Genomic DNA, 23,174 nt, shown 5'->3' with positions numbered 1-23,174 from the left:
CGCTGGTTTTTTTTCTGACTTAATGTGGTCATCTTCTTACATGGTATAACTTCATTTGTCTCATGAGACTTCTGTTAGTTCATGTAATTGTTACAAATGCTTTTTCTAAATACCTACTGCAATTGTGTACCCCTTGGTCTGTGTCTTGACCTCTAGCACAGTGTTTCCTGAATCCAGCTGTTCAGTGTGCTGTTGAAGGCTGAATGCACAGAGAAAGTAGTTATCTTGCTTTTGGAATGGTCTAGTGAACTAGTAAGAGCTGCATAGCTCAACTGAACTCATTATTAAAGTACCTTAAGTCTGGCAAGAGGGATGCCCCTTGTGACACTTGAAGTAATATCTGAATCGATGCTGAAAGCACACACAATATTGACATATGTACTGCTTTTGTCTTTGTATTTCATTCCGTTATTTTAATGGACTTTAATTTGTGGTCTGCTCATACTTGGAGCATTTGTGAACTGTTATTGATGGTTCACATGTAGTGAAGCAGTTTATAGGTAGTGTAGATCCTTTCAGAGACTTCAGCATTGGAAGACTCATGGGATGTGCAAAACAGAAGTTGGAAACCAACAAATAATTAAGTTGATATGAGCTGTAGTTTAGCAACGTAAGGAGCAACAACAACAAATTCTTCAAACTAGCATTCAGTTTTGGTATTTGTAGTGTGATATCTGAGACCTCTTTATGTTAAAGAAAATTCTTGCTACTTGAAAGCTGTGTGGTATTTAGGCTTTTTTCTAAATTCTAATGGATCATGTAACTGGATAGGTGTAGTAAAACATGAGGTCTTTCAGTGTGTTGCCTTTTGAGGTGGTGTCTCCTGCCAGATGAATTCCAGTTTCTTGAGTAACAAATTACAGATGGTCAGCCATGATTGAGAACAAGTTTGGGCCATGAGAGGGAACTTGGTTGTCTGTTACGCACCGTATCTCATATCTGTTCAATGCATTTCTGTGCTCTTTCAAGATAGATAATACAGCAGAAAGCTTAACCGCTGTATGCAAGCCTGCATAGAACTTTACTCTTGCGTCCTGTAATTTGCTTTCTTTTTTAGACTTTTGGGTTTTATATGAAAATGTGTGAACCATATATTTGTCATAAACTCCTAAAATAAGGATACGCACATACGTGTGCTCATTCAGTACCATTGCACAATGATCTTCTGGAGAGTTATAATTTTGAGATAAAGACTGAAACTTTTCTTATGCCACTAAATTGGGCATAGTCCTTTGTCATGAGAGGGAAATATTACTCGTATAAAGAATTAGGACAGTAAGGCTTGGGGAGAAGTGTATTTCGTGTTACTGTAAGCATCGAGATGGATGGATATTTACAGAATACTGCTAAGCACTTGAGTTCTAAATTTAGCAGTTCACCAGCTGTACTATTTACTGAAAAATATTTGGACTACTGTAGGTTCCTTGTTCTTAATTTCCATAGTTTTACGCAAGCTAATGTTAGGGAGACTTCCCTGTGTGCAGATTATATAGCTCATTAGAACCCTGAAATGCCATGAAGTAGCATCTTAACACAAGTGTTTTTCACCTGGCCTGAGGCCTCCAGCAAGAACATTTCACACTTGGGATCATAAAAACAAACCTACTAGTTGGGCTTTTTATTTCAAACAAGCCAACCAGATGTCTAAACTCTTCAGAATGAACCTGAAGGCAAATAGGAGGAGGTTTATTAGCTGTGTGTGTTCTGGAAGCAGGATGTATGGAAGAGATTTGTATAATCCCTCAGCTCCAAGGCCATAGGGTTTGGTAATAGAACAGTACTTCAGTACTGATATTATTTCAGGCTATCATGGAGGAGCAGGATGTGTGTGGAATAGTCATCATTGTCACTGCCATAGAAGTTAAGGGTCAATGCTACATGGTTTTCAGGCCTGAGTATTTTTAAAGCATGTATATGTGCCTGTTTGACTCTTCTCATTTTTAAGGGCAAACACTAAGAGAAAGTAGGTGATACTACTGCTTATCTTTATTTTTTTCCCCTGGCTTTTCTTCTCTAACTGATGGAGTGAAGCAAGTATCTCAGTAGTAGGGCCAGTTAATCTTTATCTATGTGTGTTTTTTTCAGAAGCCTTAGAATAAAATAAAGTTGTGTGGGTCTTGTATGATCTGGATCACTTGCTTTAGTGGGAGTGTGGTAGGCTTAGGCTGATGGTATGTATGTTTCTTCAAACACTAATATTCTTTGTATAAATTACTATTTATAATGAATCTGAATTTTGTATCTTACTGGAGGCTTTGTATACTAAATAAATACTTCCATTGGTTTTAAACAGAGTAATTATAAAAACAGTATGTGGAGGTGGAAATAAATTGTGTAGGACCTGAGCTCCAAGCTTTCAGTAATATAGACTGAAAGTTACAGTAATACTCTTTAAGTCGTGATTGCCCACGAGGTTTTGTTCTGAACTACTTATTAAACAGGCAATAATTCTTAGTTTGAGCTAGCGTATTCTTGAAATAATGACTGTTAGCACATTCAGTTCATAATTATGGCAAAAGCAAAGGGCTTGCTGTTCACGTATAAAAGCCTCAGTAGACTAGGCTTCCTGTTCCTTAGCGCTGTACATCATAGTCTTGTGCTTTCTGCAGTAATGGTGAGAAGGAGGAGGAAAAAGATTCCAAATCGCACATTGCAGGGAGATGACTGGTCATGGGCCAACGCTGATGGCTAACTCAAATGGAACTTCAAACATAGTAGATGTAAATATCCTTCAGCAAAATTAATGAAATCCTTGCCTGCCATTTAAATAGTGGTAGATTATTTTAGGAAAGAGAATGTAAGTAACAAAAGCATCTTGGAAAAGCATCTTCGTAGCGGATCAGACACAAGGCACAGCTCATCTGTTGTCCTGTCTAACAAAAATACTTCAAAAGATGCAGGATGACTTGTCTGTGATGTGAATGTTAGGTCTTCCTCAAGTCTGAAAGACAGGTTTAAATCTGGGAGACTGATGGGACTTCTTACTGATATGAGCTGGCAATAGTAAATGCTTTAACTTCTGGATGGGTTGAGTTCTTAGCCCTAGTTTTCTGTGGTGATACATTCCCTACTTTAATTAGGTATGACCTGGAAAAAGTCTCTTGAGCTTACTTCTCCACCACTTCTGTTGCTTTAAGAAATATATTTTATAAACTGTGACAAAGGCTTAACATCTGTATCTTCACCCTTCCTTCACCTTTCTGGAAGGAGACTTTCCTCTGGTTTAAAAACAAACCCAAACCACCTGATAGTAACTTGAGAAATAAAGGGTAGTATATTTACTACAGACAACAGTTCACTGTGTAAGGGAGTAAAATCTTTAGCTCCTAATTCAAATTTTATTAAACAATTTTAGGTCTTTATTTTGTATGTGTTTCTCAGCCAAGCTGGATGAATTCTGCATCTGAAGAATGAGAAATCTGTACACCAAAGTATTACCTTTAACATCTTTCCAGTGCATCATCTGGCTGTGAGTTTTGCAAACTGGAAAGCACCATCTTAAGCCAGGGTATTCTCTTTAGTTTACTTCTGGTGCTTCTGTTTGCAGGTTTTCTCCATCTCACCTGGGAGGCTTTGAATAAGGTCTGTTTTCTCAATCAGAAGACTGAGTACTACTTGTTCCCTTTGTGTTCAGGGGATTTGCTGAAATGTCTTGCGTTTTAAGCAAAACGGAGTCCAAAGGCTGTATGTGACGGTTGAGGCTTTGCTTCCTTCTCATAGGAGCTCTCACACTGAAGTGTAGGAGATAAAGTAGAAGTGAGTGTGTAGGATGCAGCCTCATTTTAGTAATGGTTTATATTTTGTCACAGCTGTCTCAGTGACCAGTTGGTGTTAGAATGATGATGCTTTAGTGCCAAAACAGTGAAATTCTGGGCTCCATAGTGATTTTCTGCATTTGAGGCAAGTGGACCTAATATTTATTCTCATCTATATCTGGAGGCAGTAACTACTCAAATCCTAGTTTTTCAACCTTAGAATGGTGAAATATAGTCCTGTCTTGCACATTAAGTGAGGTATGTTCTTCAGCAGACAGTTCTGAGCTCTTGATATTACTTGTGCTTCCGGAGCTGGTGGAATATCTGAGAAACTTGACTCCAGTGGCCATCAGTTAATATAAAGGATGCCTTCTAGCATATTTTTCTTGTCCCTTTTTGCAGTTTTGTGCTGGAGTTGTGGCAACCTTAATCCAGGCTTGAACACCTCATAATATTGAGGCTTCCTTCTAATAAAAACTGGCTTATGAAGGTACTGCATGGAGAAAGCTAAGAGATTCTGTAGCTCAGGAAATACATCTTAAGAAACTCTGAATTGCAAATGTTGGAACTAAGTTCTTTGGCTTCATTCTGAGCTCTAGCATTTGTAGAGAGTGTTGTTGGGCTTCACCTTATTTTGTTACATTGGAACCCTTTGGGGAGAGGAACTACTATTTAAACAGGATTTGCTAGATGGTTGTGAAACAATTTCTACAGAATATGAACTAGGGTTATAAACTCTACTCTTTGTCCCTTTTGGTCAGAAACTTTTGTTCTAATACACTGTTTTTAAACTTTTTATAGAGAACCTCAGAAAATAAAGGGGTGTAGTTAATTGTGCATTAAGAGAGCATCCCTAAAGTATAACATGTTGGAAACTGAGGGGTCCCCCTCTAGTGCCTATCCCCCAAAACATTGATGGATAATTCTATAGCTGCAGGAAACTTTCTAATTAAAACTGATTTTTTTTAAAACTTTTTTTTTTTACTTGATGTGGAGTTTTGGAAGGCTGCAGAATAACCACTCTGCAGATTAGTGCTGAAAAGGATAGAGTCCAAATAATTCTCTTTAAATGCCTGCTATCGAGAACTTTTCTGGGCTAAAAGTTATTAATAATAGACTTATGTTACAAGGAATGCTTAGCCTCCCTGTGAACTTCTTAGTGCTGTGGTAAATAATGTGTAGTTTTAGGAGTAGAATGTTCTCTCTCTGTTTGGAAGCTGGAATTCTGCATTGCAAGAAACTAGACATGATGTAGGTTTTTTCAGATGGCATAGAGTATTAGTTAAGCAGGTTCTAAAAAGCTGGTCTTCCAACTTGGTCTTGCTTCAAGCATAACTAGGATGGGACAGACAATGCTCTGTTAAAACTTGGATCAGTTTTGTGTGATGTTTCAATTTTGAAATGCTTCTTGGATGCTGCAGAAAGTGCCAGGAGGCAAAAAATCACAATATCTTTCATCTAGAGTCTAGTAGCAAAATCATCTAGGTCTGGAGTTAGTACTGCTGGGGTGATTAGCTGCTTTGGCTTGCTGAAATAGAGATAATATTTTAAAGGACCTACTTATCCGAATTGGAATTTTGACTCCAGCTAATCCTTTTCTTCTGCTGGGAGCTGGCTAAGTATGTCTTTATGGGTTTGTTGGTAATAAGGGTTCCATGTAGCACTCTGAGTGAAGAGTAGGAAATAATGTGAAGGAACAGAAAGAGGGAATGACCTGTGTTCGTTCTCACTGGGTAAAAAATGGAATTGCAGTCATCAAGAAACACCTACATTTGTGTTATGGGGAAATCATCTAAAATCTTGTGATCTTTTCTTCTTTATCCAAGATGGAACTTCCAGAGACAGAGGAGAAATGTAGAAGTGTTTCAAACAAATGTAAATTTTCCCAGTGAGATGAGCTGTTGCTGGAACATTTTGTCCTGCAGGATGCAGAGGAGGAGGAGTGGGTTGGAAATGAGTCTGGCTGCCTTGCTTTCTTAGAGCCAAGAAGAGATTTTTGAATTGGCTTTATGTCTTCATCAGGACTCTTCATCTCTTTGAAAGTAGCTTGTCAAATTGGATGAGCCTCTGACAACCTTTAATTGTCTGGGGGGTTGGGTAATCCATATTTATAGTAGTGTTCCCAAAAAAGGCCCTAGTGACGTCACTGAGAAGATAGAGAATTCGTGACACGAGCACTTCTTTTCTTCTATCTTTACCCTTAATTTTGGCAGAGATTTTACAAGTCACTACTACTTGTGGCTAAACTTTTAAAGAAATAAAACCTCTCTTTAGTAGTACTATAGAGATAGAATAATAAACCTTTACTTTTCTCAGACTTCAGAATGTGTCATAGAACAGAAATTTAAATCAGAGATAATGGTGATACTGATTCCATCACAGTTCATTCTCCAACTGTGAGGAATGTTAGCTTTGGCTTGCATTTGGAGTTTGATTTTTTTTTTTTGTTCCATTTATTTTATTCCTTTTCATTAGTCTACCTTTCAGCAATAAAAATAGCTTCTCTTGCCCCCACCTCTCACCTCTGCCCCCCTAGCTTAAGGAGATCCCAGTAAGATTGAGTCTCTCCCAGGACAGAGACTAACATCTTTTGTCATGTGTGTTTGTCTTGGATGGCTCAGCTTTCTCGCTCTTCTTAATCAGGCTCCATAAAGCATGGTGTGCTAAGGGAAAGATGGCCATAATCTTGTAGGACTTCATCCAACTTGGAGCTCCAAGGGCTATTATTATTATTACCTCAAGGCTTGGAGTATCTTAGAGTTTGAACTTGCATGCCTGGCTCAGCTGCTACCTGTAGAGACTTGGTGACAGCAGAGGTGTGTATCTTTGGGGTATGCTTACAGGTTGTATAGAAAGCAGGGCATGTACTTGCAACGGTAGGCGGAACTTGATTGTGCTTAGATCTGTGCTGTGAGGCAGCTGAAGAACGGCAAATTCAGCAGGATCCACGTTGCCCTAACAAGGATGGTCAAATGGTTCCTATTACTGAAAATCCAATTAGTTTGAAGTGCCGAGCAGTTTGAGAAGGATTCATTCAGCCTGATAAACAGAAAGGGCATGATAAGGAGAGACTGAAAGTTAGCTGCCTATAACTAGTTCTGGAGAGAGAGCATGGTGGAAAAAGTACATAAAGTAAAGAGCTTACTATCTCTGTGGGTATGTTAAATACATACCACAGTAGAGCATCTTGAAAGAAACAAACAAACAAACAAACCCAAACCAAAAAAAAAAAAAAAAAAACCCAAAAAACCCCAAAGTGTGAAAATACCATGAGGAGTTTTCTGTAGTGTAAGGAACTTCCTTCTAGGAGGTATTAAGGGCCAAAAGCTTGTAAGGCTTGAAAAATATATATTGGTAGAAGTTTTAAAGTGACAACATCATAGTGAAGCTAGAGTGACTCTTAAGAATCTCTTGTCTCCTAACAGGCAATGTTAATTAGTAAAGATGAGGGAAGCAATTCCTGGTAGAGTATAAATTGTTCAACTAGAGTGAACCAGGACTTAAGTCACTTTGAGTTAAGGTGCTGAGGCTGCAGGGGTGATTTCAGATCACTTTAAGCTGGTGAGTTTGACTAGTCAAAGGAGTATGAACTGGAAAAGGAAAACAGGAGCAAAACATGTTCAAACCATGCTTTGGAAGGGGGCATCTAATTCTTAATTATAGGAGAATCTGCCTGGTGCAGTGTGGGAAATGCTAATGTCAAATGGCTTTCTTGTGTGGCTTTTTTCTTCTTTTTTTTCTTTTTTTTTTTTTTTTTTCTCCCCCTTTGACACTGTACTTGGACAGGTACCTCAATAAGCAGTGTCAGCATCCCACACTGTGTCCACACAAACATTTGTGTCCAGTCTGTGGCAAACCAGACTGGGGAACTGATCCAGCTGGAAAACAACCTTTCCCAGAAACAAAAGGAAGTGTTTTGTTTCTATCCAACTATAAAAATTCCTTGACGCAGTTCTCTGTGTAGTAGCAAAAACACTTGTGCTGGCGTACTGTTGTGGGCAACAAATAGCCAGAGAAGAAAATGTTTTGGCAGTTGTGGTGGCAGCTGAGGGATATCAAACTGCAACCTAGAACGGCTTTCTTTCATTGGTAGGAACGTGATGATGGTAACTTTTTTTTTTTCCCACTTAAGCTTTCATTGTCTTCATTAACAAGGAGGACTGCCCAGTAGGAACAGATTTGTAGCATGAACAGTTAGTACTGATGTCCACAGCGTATGCCTAGCCTGGTGGCTTGCTTTGGACCAGCATTAGTCTAGTGCAGGGTGCCGAACACCTAAAGGTGGCTGTAAGGCACCTTCTGGCTTTGTTTCAGAGTGGATTACTTCTGGGTGAGAGTGGTCCATAATGTGAGATAAAGCACCTCAATGGAGGATGAGGAGGGAATTCACTTCAAAAGCATGCTTCTGATCTGAACTAAAACTCCTACTCCTAGGGTTTGCACTTGGTATTGAGAAATGGAATTTGCTGATGGAAGGGAGCAGTACAAACTGGGAGCTGATACATGAAGACTTGTCTGGCTAACACCGCTTTTTCACTCCTGTCCCATGTAACTCTTATACATTCTTTAAAAAATCTTTCTCAATGGAGCGTGTCTCATTTGAAAAAGTGTTGTTGGTTAAGTACAAGTTGCTAAAATGAGAAAATTTTGGGGGGAATTTCCACTTTGCTTGTGTTTCAGAGCTGATTGGATTGCACACTGTCAGAAAGGGCCTGAATGGTTGCAACTCTCAAGTATTACTTTCAGTAGCTGGTAGGATTTAAGAATGTGGATAACTGTACAATTCAGCTTCTGTGATTTCATTTGCCTCTCCTTTATCCTTTCACACAACTGAATGTATCGGTTCATTAACTAAAGACTAATATCCTTCTGTCGAGTCTCTCCCTATTCTGGCTTGTATTATGTGGACTTAAAATTTCAGTGAAACATTTGAAGATTAGAAGAATTAAGCAAAATATAACTACATTATAGTTAACTGATTACAGATGAAAAACTTGTTCCTCCCCTGTCTTTGGTAGTTTTATTTGATTTGCTTTTTTTCCTTGAGGGGGAAAAACCCCACAAATTCTTATATCGCCCTTCCAAAGAGAAGAGTAAGTAAATACCTGCTGAACTTTTCAGCTAATTCTTAATAGTGGCCTCTTAGTTGTAGAAATCTTAATCCTTAAAATGAATCTGAAAGTCTTTGTGCCAGTTACTAAGCTCCTAAGCTTCAGGGTATTTTCAGTCTATATGGACAATTTCTGACCCTAGTCAGCCTTTCTTTTGACTTCTATTCTGGATTTCTAGATCTAGTTTAAACTTCAACAGGTTTAAAAGGCGCATTACAATGTTTGATTGTGCTACTCTAAATACTGCTCTGTTCACACACTTGCCCTTAAACTTGCATGGCATTTCATGAACTGCACTTTGCTTTGACAGATACTTATATTAAAAAGGCTACATGCAACTTCCTGGTTGAGTGTATGAACTTGACTGTTTTTGATATTTGACTTGGTGTAATTTCAGAACAAGATGTGGTAAATATTTCAAGTTGTTGGGTGCTTTCCTGAAAGATAGAACACATTCAGTAAAAATAGACCGGTGGAATCTCCAGATACCTGGGTAGCATTTTTTATGGTTGAGGAGCACTTGTAAGCATCGTATTGTATAGCAAATAAAAGTAGACACGAGAATGAGGCCAAAAGATGGGCAGAAATCATGATTGTGGGGCAGCTCTCAGGCTAAGGGAGGCTGTTATGTAGCAGACTTGTGTGAAGGTGAAGCAGTGTATGGTTAGCGTATGAAAATCATACTTGAGGATGTACTCAAAGGCAGCAGGTTTAAAAGATAATCTAACATTACCATTAATACTATTAATATCTTAGTTTTAGATGGGTTTAACTTGGGTCATGGACTCAAGTGACTTTCTTGCTACTACTGGTTACTTAAACAGCTGATAAGTAGTAGTGTAGAAAAGAGGCAATATTTTATGGAAACATTCATTTAAAGTTATTATTTTCTGCTATCTTTTTTTTACTGTAGGCTTTAAAACCTAGCAAATGGAAGTAAACTTCTGGTCCTAGCAGCAGCAGTGTTCCTTCCACATGTTGCTTTTGTTTAAATCTGGAAATATCTGTGTGTGGATCTCTTCCTTTTTTTTTTTTAATTTTTTTTTTTTTTTTATTCCATAAGCAGTCACTGAATATGCTCAACTAACTTAAATCATAAACAGGAATGGTTAATGCATGTCACTAATGGATCATCAGCATGAGTTCAGGAGAGATGTTTTTGTTAACATAGTAAGGCAAAGTTATGGGAAGAAGAGTTCATTGAAGATAGTGTGAAGAAATTACAATTAATACTAATGTAGACTTGGTTTTGAAAACTGGAAGTGAATTTGAGAACTGTGGTGAGCCTGAAAGACTTCATGATAGAAGAAGGAAAATGAAGAAGCTGAAGTCCTGTGGTTTTGTTCTGGCTCTTCTTGACAACTGGAAGAATGAGGTGGAGTTGAGGAAAATACAGAGGTTCATTTGCTATGGTAAAAATAACCAGCTAATAAAAGACTTTTGGAAGACAGTGAGGAATGATATTGCAGTAGTTAAGGGTTACTGATGCTGAGGGGGGAAGAAATTAATGTAGAGGATGCTTAGGATAGAAAGAGGCAGCCGGTGAATCTAGTGCTTTTGATTTAGATGACTGCTCACTAAATAAAGATATCTAAGCTTTTGTCAGTGATGCTTTTACATGTATGGTAATCTGTCCTGCTTACAAGTTTAAGATCTGGTGTTTGCTGACAGGTAGCAATTACATAACCCTTAACAAAGTAAAAACACAGGGAATATATTAAAAGTAGCTGAGGGTTTGGGAAGTGGATATAGCATTTGAGCTACCTGCTGCTCCACTCTTCTTTTTAAGGAGTGTTTAGCCATGAAACAATATGGTAGAATGTCTTAAAATGGCAAATGATGTTAAATGTACAGAACAGTATGGTAGATATTTGTGTTTCATATGCTGCTGTAGTATACCTGGCTAAGACTTCAGTAGTAGTTTAAATGAGGGAAAGCTGAAGTTGTTCCCACTGCCTTGGATAAAAATCCTAGGTAGAATCAGTTTAATAGTAGGAAATGGCCAGATAATATCCTGATCTTTACTATGTATGAGTCTCGTCTCCCTTCTGAAGTTGTAATCAATGAAATCTCAGTAGGAGTATTCTTTCCTGAATAGGCATGTAATCTGAAATGCCAGGGAATAACATTGGTCACAGAGTGGTATACTTGCACGAATGAACGGTCCAAACATCAGTCCTGTTATTACAACACTAATTATGATGTACATAAGAATTTTTCTGACTCTTTCCTTTTTCTGCTCCAATTTTACAGAAAATCAGACATGATACACTGACAGCATTTGGAAATAAACTTTGGCAATAAGATGGCAGCATAAATCTCAAGACTTTAAACTAAAACAGAAATGGCTCCTGAGTATTGAAACAAGAGACTGAAGAGCCTCCAACACTTCCGTGTGAGCAGTGGAAAAGGAACAACTACCATGGTAACACTAATAACAGAAAAGCTGCAGAACCAGAGCTTGGATGATCTGAGGTGTAAAACATACAATATAAATCTGGTAAGTATCTACCAAAATAGCATGTAAATGTGAAATGCAAAGTAGGTTAAAAGTAATGCAAAACTACATAACAAATTCAAGAATGTATATCAGCCAGAATTCAGCCATTTAAGTTAGGACTGGTTTACAAGGTAGATGAGTCGTAAGGGGAAAAAGTGAAACTTCAGTGTATGGTCCTTCTTGAAGTGATGCTTTCTTATTTTAATAATCTTTTTAATCTTAAAACTTCATTTTAAATAATTAGCAGAAAGCCTGTTCTCTTAAAATAAATTGTTCCAATGACCGAAAAGAATGCTCAAGACTTCTCACAATTTCTTTTTCCCTAACAAAAACCACAAGTACTGATATGTGGTGAAGTTTTCTTCGCTTAATATAGCCAAGTGCTTGATATCTGAAAACAGCATTTACTTACAAAAGTCAGTGACCACCATGTAGGTGACTATCAGCACTGGGCAGAAGGAGAACATGTCATCAGGTAAATACAGTTGACCTGAAAGTCAGGTTACTGACTACCAAACTGTTGTTGTTGCTAGTAGATTCTTGCTTTATCAGTGTGCCAGATGCCTGGTGCTCTGAAAAGTTTTGTAATATTTACTGGGTTACTTTCTGCTGGTTTAATCTGTGGGTCTGTGGTGTGGTTCAAGCATGCTATTCAGACACTAAGGAATCTATTCTCACATCTCACTTGTGGAATAAGATTATCTACTCCAGAGAGGGTAATTCAGAATAGTCTCCTGTCAATTTTGGGTGCCCACCTGATAACCCTGAGACCATGTTCTTCATGTAATGTACTAGCCTTGTTTCACTGACTTTAATTGCAATGGCACCCTCCTGTAGATAATGTACCAATGGGAGACCAAAAAAAAAAAATTTTACTAAATGTCAAAGTATTGTTCAACTCTAGTTCTGTTATTTTTTTAAATAGTAAATAATGCAAGCATTGAACCTGAAGCATGTTCAGTTACTTTAGCAGTAAGATCCTACCTCTGTTGTAACTTGTACTTAAGTAGCTGAACTGCTTCCTTATTGACTCCACAAGGCCAAAACTCCTGAATGCAGTGGAGTTTGTGCACAAGCACCTGCAGTTATCGTATGTGAAGTGCTTGGCCCTTTGTCCAAAACTTTGTCCACTAAGAATGTGTAATAGTAGACATTAATCAAATGGTTTTATTTTAAAAACTGTAACAGGTGCCTTTAGAGTTCTTCTAATGACTGACTTATTTTTTACTATCCTCACCTTAAATATGTGCTTTTCTTGAAGGGCATATATAAGGTCTTGGAATGATGTTAACTGTCTTAGAAGTGCTTACTGAGCTTGCATTTATTTCAGCTAGCTTGGTGAAGCACTTGGGATATGCAGTTTATAGGGGAATCTGCTGTATTGGTGAACTGACGAACTCATTGCTTGTAATTAAACTCTGGGCCTAGATGTGAGCTGATGATGACCTGTAACCAGTAGCAGTGCTTGCCTCTCAACTTGTGGTGGCATCTTGTAATTTCTAGTTTTTGAGACACTGAAGTTTGCATAAATTAGGAAACTGAGCTGTCCTTTTACTGATAGTCACTGTAGGTTTTGGACCAGAGACTTGTAAGGGCAGAGAAGGATGTATTACTGCTTTTACACTGTGTGTAGTCTATACAGGAGTGTGGTGGCATGCTGTAATGTGTTGTAGGTTGGTTGGTTTTTATTCCTGTCCTTATCTCTACTTAAAATAAAGCATGAAAAAGAATGAGTGAAGTGGAAAATGGCAGATGATTTCTCATCAGTGGCTTTGTCCTTGCACTTCTCCTGCTCCTCTCCTCCTTTTAATCTTATCAACTGGTTTTATAAATGCTTTAGTTCTTGCAGAAAATGGGTTCTGAGGCCAGCAACAGGTTCTGTTTGTACACAATGGCAACTCGAAAAAGTGTAGAAATTGCAGAGCGAGGTGTGGAAATGGAGAAGCAAGTGTGAATAAAAGTGTGCAACTAGGTTGCTCCCTACTAAAAAGGATTCATGGGAGCAAATGATGGCTTCTTGACTAAAACGTGAACCTAAGATAATAAAGTATACTTTTTCCACTAGTAAAGACAACTGCTAAATTTTAATAAGGGAAAAAGACTTCTAGTGAGGGTATCAAATCAGCTCTAGCACACTTAGACTTTTTGGCAAGAAGTTCAGGTTAATGCTGTAGTTTCTTCTAATAGCAACAGCGATTTAGAGCAATTCTGAAATGGTCTTGCCTGCACCTTTCATTACTTGTGCTGGCACAAAGTTCTGTGGGACCATGTGGTGAATCGTCTTGTGAGCTGATTGAGGATTAAGACTAACCTTTCTTGCCTGGGTTAATGTTAACCCTTACAGGTTTCACGATACCTTTCACAGTGCATCTGTGCTTGTCTTGGCATAAGTAGGTAAAATAGCTGGGGAAAACCTGTTCTGTAATACAGCTCATAAATGAGGGTTATGAAAGTAAGAATAGCTCTTTCAAAGCTATCTACCTTCCAGCTAGCCAAGCTGGGCATAAAGGCATGTATAGGACATAGTATGCTTTTTCATTTCTGTAAGCTGTATGATGACCAAATACCCTTCTTTACCTGTTGCCCAAGTATGTTGTGTAAAATACTGGTTGTAGCTGCTTTTGCTACACTGTTAAATGACATGCTGATTTTCCAAGCTGGTGTAATTCATTTGGCCAGGGCATGCTCAGTTATGTTGTACAGTCTTGTGCTGTACCTGCCTTAAAAAAACCCAAATGATTGGGTTTCCTGCTGTAGAAGCAGGAATGTTGTTCCAGACTTTTGTCTCAAGTGGACAGTGTAGCTTACAAGGTAGAATAGTATTGCTGGTTGGTTGACTCTACCTCACAACAGTGAGATGTTCTGCGAGCATATTACAGCTTCCATGAGTTGACGGCATCATTAAATCAAAAAGTTGGTCTCTATTTCCTTGAACATAGATCTCTTGAGTCTTAAGAGTCTTGAGGGGTTTTCTGTATGTTCTGGCTAAGCTTGTACTTTTTTGGTATTCATGTAGAAGCTAGTATTGGTTTGTGAAATAACATTGTGTGAGATGTAACACTTCAAGGTGAGGTATTAAGAAGGATATGTGAGCATCTCCAGACAAGCATTTGTGGAAGAAAGAAGCTCTGCTATAAACTCGTTCTGTGCGCGTGGGTTTTCGTTATTTTTAGTTTTTACGAAGCTGACTTGTATTGAAAGACTTAAAACGCGCTGACTTCTTTGGATAGAAAGCCACTAGCTGAAAGACTTGAGGGCCGAGTCTAAGATGTGACTTGACTTAATCACTACTTCACGTTCTGAGAAAAGGTCAAATGCTTCTCCCTACTTCCTATCCAGTCATACTTGGAGGATATTTGGTAGAGATGGAGGTCTGGCATGGCCTATTCAAATGATGAAAGTCACATCTGTATGGTGACGGTTAAATTAGTACTTGAATAATAAACACTGGGTTTCCTGCCATTTGCGAAGAATGCTGATAAATTGGAGGAACTCAAACATACTTGGAAACTGGAGAAAATGCCTTGAAATTAAAGAAATTAATTTTAAAAATAGGAAGATCAAGAAGTCATTCTGAGAATAAGGAAGATAGCACAGGCTGTGAAGTTCTTAATGTAGTAGATTGGAGTGTATATAGAAGAACAGCCAGAATTATTTTTGTTACAGCTGGGTTTTTGCTAGCAAAGAATGCTTTTTTTAAATTAGTGATGTAAATTATAATTCATTGCGAGTTTCCCTTGTGTGCCTCTTCCATTTGCTCAGTTCAAGACTAGGTGTCTTTTTAAGTGAATATTTTAATGAAAGAACAGCTGCTAAGACTAAGTAAGCCAACTGAAACTTGCAGCACTGTCCTAAATGTCATATGATGCAATTCCTTTCCTTTCGAGCTTAGTCTCTCCAAATGCACAAGAGGTTCTACTTTTGAATAAGCATTTCAAAATAGATACACTTTCGTGCATGAAGCAAACAATTCCAGCCTTAGGTGAAACTTGTAGTTTCATTATTTTGTGTGTCTCTATCTTAAATTGTGCTTCCCCCCCTGCCCCCAGAAAGTTCTCAAGAGGCATCAGATCTTGGTGGGGTTTTTTTAACATCTATTCAAAAAGCAGTAGTTGGAAGAGAGATGTGCATGACCTCTTGAGTTTCCTCTTCAGGAAAATGACCTTGTTGAATAATTTGTCCTTATTCTAAGGAAGACTTCCTTCACACAGAGTAGCAGACCTCCCTGTCAAGGTTCTTAACAATTGCAATCTCTTCTTGGGCATAACCATAAAAAAAGAGCTCTTCATTCAGGAAGCTTCAGGTAGATCACAGCACAAAGGGACTGAATGGAGGAGGGTAGAGCATAGCCAACCCAGGAGAGCTGATAAACTGGTTCAGTGCCCTGTTACAGTAATATCTAGTGGGACTTCTGCCATGTGCCATATAGATAAAAAGATCCTTCCTCCTATAAACAATTTACAGCCTGATAGTCTACTCAGGTTTGGACTTCTAGACATCATTAAAATATACTACCAGATAGTGTTTCCAAGTATTTTTAATTTCAGTTATAGAAAGCCAAGTGTATATCATAAAGGAGATTCTTTACTTATTCTCCCGTTAGTCACCCCTTATTTCAGTGCCTTGAACTTTTTACTGGAAATAGTGCAGCTTACTGTCTCTTTTCTGCATATGATGTCATGTATGACATTCTTAGTGAGGGTTTTTGGTCTGAATTTCTAAAGAATTAGCACTTTTTTTAAATTAACAGGATTCTGTATAAATGATCACTTAAGAGAACAAGTTGTAGTTGTAATATGTCTGCTTTGTCATAGAACTGAGCACTGACTTCACTAGAAGCTGATCAGAAATAGCTCTAAAGATGGGGTTGCTGTCTGCATTACAGAACATTGCAGTCATTCTGTGTAGTAGAGATAGTCTGTATGTGATCCCACTTTTTCCATGCCCCTTGCCCCTTTGAAAAATGCTTTCAGTGCTTTGCAGGTGTCAAAGATGTAGTTTAGTCTCTACCTGATGAACAAGGCTTTTTTTAAAGTAGTTAAAGTGCAGGTAATCAAATAACTTGGGCATTTGTGAAGAGAACCTTGTTAAAGATGCATTTGGCTTAAAACTATTTGTAAAAAGTAAATATCAGTCTAATAATTGCCACATGGGATTGTCCTTGAGGTTCTGTTCCTTCTAAGCATCTAAGATCTCAGCCTGTATGCATGGTCTTTTAAACATCCCTAATTATTATGTTATGATTAAGTCATTCTTACTGCCCTTTTCCATGTGCTTCAAGTTACATTAGCTTTAAGACTTTTTGACATGGAATTCTGTTCTATAAACATATTTTCCTTAGCTACTATCTGAAAGTTGAATAGGTTGTATTGCCTTTCATTTGGGGAAAATTGGAGAGGGAGGAATTTGCTGAAAAACCTTATCTTTAAGTCTCTTTCTTTGTTTCTCCTTCAGGGACAGCTGAAATGTAACTATTACTGCTATCTTACTGTGCTCTTGTGTTCTCTATGATACCTTAGTAGCTGTTTAGAGTAAACAATTGATACTAGCTTTTTAAATGTGTATACTCTATAACTGGCAACTGCAGTTATGAAAAGCAAACTAGTAAAAGTGACTGCTACCTCTGCTGTCAAGTTGCAAACTTCAGATGTTTGAATAGGGCTAATTAACTGCAAATCCGATGGAGACTAAAACTTGGGGTTCTGCGGTTTACTTGAAGTAGCCTTTTTTTAGAAAGAAGTTACAAATGTATCTACAGATGCAAATGTAAAGTAAAAATCAAAGGGCTTGTCTCATATGCAGATGTTGATAAAAAAATAAGATTAAAAATCTGATTGCTATCCTTTCATCAGTTCCATTATTTGTTCCATTATTTCCTATATCTAAACCAATAACACCAAGGGAGTATTACCATAGTTTAGCATTTGTATCTTACACATGGAGCTCAAGGATATAAAGTTGTCACTAGCAGTCTGTGTGTTGCTATACAGCAAGAAAGAAAAGCTTTGTAGCCCAAGGATGTTTGTTTAAAAATTGACTTTGTATCTGGAAAGGAAGTGTATGTACAATGCTATCTTCTTTGGCTATACACAAAAAACAATGTTCACATAAAGTGTGTTGCTTTCTTTTAAAGCAATCTTCCTCTCCATCCTGAGGGTGGTGTTGGGGGAATAAATAATGGCCCTTGGGCTCTAATGGAGCCTTAGGCCATTTAGTTATAACTCCTCTTTAGGAGGCTGGATAGCAAGCTCTGTTCTTTGTCTGAAAAATTTAGACTGTTTAAGAATGCCTTTGTAGTAGTATTTTTCTAGGTGAAATTAGTTAAGAAAATGGAAGACATTCTGCATACGAACTTGTCTTACTGTGCAGATGTTACTGATGAAGCTTAATCATAAATTCTGAAGCCCTTTGCACACAAACTTTGTTTTAAGCATGGCTTTTGCATTGTTTGAGAAGTGAACCTTCACCAATAAACTGTGATTTCAAAAACTGTCAGTCTGCAAAAAATGATTTTTGGATAGGAAAGACTTTTTAAATGGATTTTGTACTTTAAGAAGTAGGAAAATATTTTGCTATGCTGATTCTTAAGGAAATCTAAAATACTAGTAAAAAGTAGTTAAAAACAGCCTGAATTGGGCAGTCGTCATTCTGGAGACCTTTAAGAGCTTGTATATTTAGTTTAGATAAAACTATTCCTGTCTCTTAGTTTAAGATGAAGTGTTTTGCTTTTTACCCTTAAGAATGAAAATGGAAAGCCGATTGTCAGACTGTAATTTCCTCTCCACTGAAATGAGAATTGGATCAAAGCTTTTTCATTAAGGGTGAATTATCACTTTTAAATTTGCAGTTTATTCACATGGGGTAATGTTGCAACGCTTGAAAGAGTTTGATGCTTAGCAATATATCAGAAAACTTTACAAATAGTTAGATGTCAGAGGTTTTGTTTAGAAAGATCAGCTGTTCAGGAATTTGTTCAAGATACCCAGCAAAACCATGTCCTTTTAAAGACATTGCTAAATGCACATACAGGGAAACTGAAAACTGCATGCAGTTTCCTTGAGGTGTATGCTCCTTCACACAGTTAAAACTTTTTTTTTCTGATTAATTTCAGTACTCATCTGAGAAGCTGAACAAAAGTGGCAGCTTGTTCCCTTTCGAAATCAACGGTAAGTTCTTCAGAAACCTTAGCTGTGTTTTACTGAGGTAATTGGTATAGCAAGCAGCCTTTCTTTTGTAAATAAGGTGAGGGGGATGGAGCACGCTGTTGTAGAGCCTGCTGGTTTAAGCTGGTCTTTGAACAATACTGGGAATAGCTAGTTGTTAGTTTTGTACTTGTGATCTGCTTTGCATAGTAAAAGCCCTTGTAACTTTTTTTTTTGGGGGGGGGGGGGGGGCTCAATATCTGCTATGGTGTACAGAAGCACAGCAATGCTGTTTTTCATGCTAAACATCTTCAGGTTCCTCAACTAGCAGAAAGCTCTTGCATCTTTACACACCTTCTTACATGCTTTGCCACAAAGAATATCCAGCTTGATACAAACCATAAGTTGAAGTCCAGTGCCTTCATACAAGTGTTATTTGCTTTTCCCCCGTTGGCCATCTTAAAATAAGAGTAAATTGTATCTAGCAAAAAATAAAAATGCCAGTTATTGATGTGTAAACTTTGTACTGCTTTATTGAGGGATAGACTTGAAATTATGCATGTTCTGTTGTGTCTTTTAAGCATGGAGGATTTGTATTTGCTCAGTGGGATTCCCTGTAAAATGTGAATCTTGGTTTGTGTGAGGTTTCAAAGGGAAATGGTATTTTATCTTAAATACCATTACCATGTAAACAGTTAAAACACGTGTGCAACTCTTGACTTTTTTTTTACAGCAAACTTTAAACCAACCTCCCAGCCTGGGAGAAAGCTTCCTAAGGATTTTTAAAAATCAGGCCAGTCCAAGCTAGGAAATTGTCATACAGTAGATGCTAGGAGTTTCAAACAGTATCTGGATCCCATTGTGTTGGCTTTTTTAGTTGCATTGAATTATGGATGGTCCCTGCCTTGAAGAGCTTACATGCTTAAGGCAAAGCACAGTATGTGGTTGTACCCATCTGAAAGAATGGAGGAGGAAGGACAGAGGAATTCTAATAAAACATGTTGTTTGAATAGGCCAGCTGTCTGCACAGTTAAATGATTTTGAGACAATAGGGTGTTCTTTAAATAAGATCCAAATAAACAGGATAATCCATGACATACTTTGGGCATGGAACATGTACAACTATTTGGATTTGCAACTTTTAAAGCTACTCAGCAAATGTTTTATCTGTTGATTACTCTAAAAACTTAGTTTAGACAACCAACTATAAGAATATACAAATATTTAATGTTTAGCCTATATCTAGGTTCTTAAAATAGGCATAGGGGAAAAACTTGGTATTTTAAATATTCTGTCATTAAAGCCAGGATAAGTGAAACTTACTTGGCTAATTGGTTTAAATTAGCAAATTTTCTAACCAAGCATGAAGCACTGTTAACTGGCCAACAGTTTTGCTGCTTTTCAATTTGCAAATCCAAAGTCTGCTGTAGTTCTTCTTACACTTCATTGTATAATGTGGAGGAACAGCTGTAAAATGTGCAGAATGTTCTCAAAGAAATGCTTTACAAAAGAGTGAGAGGCTTCGCTGGCAGACTGCTTTTAACCCAGCATTGCCACTTCAGATGAGAAGTTGTGCGCTATGGGTTATGTCTGTATTCACAGTAAAACTTGCAAGAGGGTCTTAAGGGATACTCATGTTATTTTATGCATTGAATTGAGATTTTTTTTTTCCCTACACTTTGAATATGAAGAAAAAAAAAAAGGAAACAATCTGCAGTCTGATTTAACTTCATACTGTTTCTAATTTAAAGTAAAGCTTTTCACACCACAGAATGTGAATGCACATCTCAAACTTTTCTTTAGGAAGGTATTCTTAATAGAAGAGAGTAACAGCCAAATGAAGGACAGCAATCTATGAAGAGATTATCCTGCTCTTTTGTTTGGGAAAAAAAAAAGTTCTCACATTACTTGTTAATCCGCTTTGGTTGTACCTTAGGTTGTTCACTGTTACAGGTTTTAATAGTGGTATATGCTATGTGCTAGGAAGCAGGTAAGCAAGCTGTCCGTGTTGCTTGCTAAGAAACACAGTGCTGTAATCGTTCAGTATGTAGGAATAAGCATTAACAAGGTACATATATACTGGAATTGGCTCCTGAAATACTTCGGTCTTCATATTTTTGGGATTTTCTACCTTTTTTAAAATGAGTATGTAACTATAGTGTGAAACTTCGATCAAGAGCTGGGTATTTGTGGCTCGTCTTTCTAAGCTTGAGTTTGATTCATGGTTTTACATTAAACTGGGTCTAAGCAAATTGTCTTTTTCCTTTGCACCTTTCACATGTATCTGTTTTGTTTTCAGAAGAGAGTCCTTGGAAAGCTTTAAATGGGGGTTGCCCAATCCAGACTGACACAACAAGGAATTCGGCTTACCCTTTCCCAGTGTGCCCCTTCAGCACCGGCACTACCAGTAATGGTAGTGTGCAGTGGCAGCAGGAATCTTCCAGCACGTCTATGGTGTCGGGATGGATAAGTGAATTAAACCTTAACGAGAACTCGGGTCAACCCTTGGCACCACCAACGAAACGCCATTGTAGGTCCCTGTCTGAGCCAGATGAGCTGGCTCGCTGTCGGTCACCGTGGAAGCCTGGCAATTCAAAGGTTTGGACTCCTGTGTCAAAGAGACGGTGTAACAGTGGTGGTAGTGCTACCTTGCAACGCTGCAACAGTCATGGAAGTGCAACCTTACAGAGAAGCACAAGTATCAGTCTGCCACAAAACATACTGTCGCTAAACAATGTCTTCACTATCACCAGCTTCAACACATCACCAGTACCCAGACCTTCCTCTGCCAGCAGCGGGTTTGTGGACAGTAGTGAGGGCAGCACAAGCTCGAGTACCCGTTGGAATTCCGGAGGCCCTTGTGACTTTAACCCAAGGCGCCGCCTCTCCCTCTCCCAGGAGCACATCACTGAGACGGGAAATCTCTTGCCTTCAGCCAACAGCACTCCCACCTCCACACCCGAGCTCAGCCGGCGTCAGGGCTTGTTGAGATGCCGCTCTCAGCCTTGCGTTCTGAATGAAAAGAAGAGCCGGCTAAAGCGCAGACGGGAGGAGGATGTACGATGGAACAGACCATCATTAGACTTTTTTAAAATGACACGGGTGAGATTTTACTTTCCTCAGTGTGTGAAGGGAACTCTTGCAGAAAGGCTATTTCTAGATATACTGAACTAATTTGTAGTTGTTAGACTTGCTTGTGTTCATGTGCTGATATATATTACCTTCAGCGGTATAGCAGGCATCTTACACTTGCCAGTGCTATATACTCTATAGCAAATCAGTTACTTTTTGCTCCCAAAGCCCAGTTCTTGAAGTCCAGTCTACTTGATACAGACTACAAAGAGCTATGAAAACATACCTGAAGCAGAGGCCAAATTAAAATGGCTTGTTTTTAAAACACAGGGAAGCCATGGTGGAGGCAGGGGGGTAGACAGGGTAGCAAAAAAGTTAGGCCACTGTGTTCCTAGAGAACAGCGTGCAATGATTTCTAAGTCATCTTGGTGCAAATCTGTTTTGTTAAGCTTCCTCTTACAGTTTGAATAATTCCATAAAGCTAAATAAGAGCAAGCAAACCCTTATATAAATGAACTAACTAATGAAACAGCTAATAAACAGTCATAAATAGAAATAGTGTTCTAATACAGCAACTGCAGATGCTCCAGCTCAATGGAGAGGTGTTTTACTCCAGTTACTCAGAATTCTACTTAATTCCTCATGTGACAGTAAAGGTGCCGACTTAAAAACTAGTAAACTTCAGTTCGTGCCTATAGTTTGCATGTAATACAAATGCACATACAGAGCTCATTTTTCAAAGCTTCTCTGTCTACAGAGACAACAGCTACAGTTTAAAACAGAAGATGCTCGTTTAGTTTCTGTAAATGTAAAATTGAGTCTTACATAATGGTCAGAGAACACTTTATGCTTGTGAGAATGTAACTCTACTGGCTTCAGTAGATACCAAACTCAGGAGGTTTGTGTGAGTAGATCTGTTACGAGTAGCGGGGAGGAGGCAGTTTGCAGAAGTAGCAATAAAAATGTAAGGAAAGGAAATAGTCTGCACCAGTGTCCCTGCTATTTGATGCACTGTGCAAAAGAAAAGCTAAATAGAATGAGATGCTGGCTAAAATGTCCAATCAGTGGTACCTTGGTATTAGTAGGCTTTACATAGAAATGTGTGGCAAAAATACTAGTAAGATACTGGAACTGAACGGTCTACTGTGGGATATTCAGAGTTAACTAGTTTGTCCCCTTTGCTTAACTAAAAGTCTGTATGATGACATCTGTCCTTCTCTTATACCTTTGAGACAACTTACAAGTTCAAGAATTTTCTTTAAAAAATATGGCTTTTTTTTTATGAAGTTGTGGGGTAGGTAATTGGTTGGCAAGCCATATAGAATGATCTGTTTGCTTATTGACAAGGTTGGTAACCAGTTCTGTTCTAGATATGACTAGACACTGTTCTGAGTTTTGGTTAAGATGCAAGTTTACTAGTTAGCTAATCAGATCTTACCTGTTTCTCTGTGTTAATCACTGCTGAGATTAGTTTGCTAATCTACTCCAGAAATACTAGTGGATTTGCCTTTCAACTGCCTGTGTGGTCTAATGCAGGTTTCATTATTTAAACTGAATGTAAAACTTAAAACTGGCTCCTTTTTTGGTTAGACTT

At 38.2% G+C, this 23,174-nt stretch overlaps 1 protein-coding gene across 4 annotated transcripts in view; it reads left to right on the top strand.

The window, feature by feature from the left end:
• FAM53A (family with sequence similarity 53 member A) overlaps window positions 1-23,174 on the top strand; it is a 73,292-nt gene that overhangs the window by 11,486 nt on the left and 38,632 nt on the right. For 3 of the 4 annotated variants that reach the window (XM_030019666.1, XM_030019678.1, XM_030019672.1), the window contains exons 2-4: window positions 11,120-11,366; window positions 18,478-18,532; window positions 20,808-21,610. In XM_030019666.1, the coding sequence (XP_029875526.1) occupies window positions 11,289-11,366; window positions 18,478-18,532; window positions 20,808-21,610 (936 nt within the window). In that variant the 5' untranslated portion in view covers window positions 11,120-11,288. The remainder of the gene's footprint in view (window positions 1-11,119; window positions 11,367-18,477; window positions 18,533-20,807; window positions 21,611-23,174) is intronic. The other variant, XM_041123631.1, reaches the window with a different exon arrangement.

Source organism: Aquila chrysaetos, chromosome 1 (genome assembly GCF_900496995.4).
Source record: "Aquila chrysaetos chrysaetos chromosome 1, bAquChr1.4, whole genome shotgun sequence".
NCBI classification, from domain to species: domain Eukaryota; kingdom Metazoa; phylum Chordata; class Aves; order Accipitriformes; family Accipitridae; genus Aquila; species Aquila chrysaetos.
Note: the sequence above shows the minus strand (reverse complement) of the source record. Positions and strands in the feature narration are given on the sequence as shown.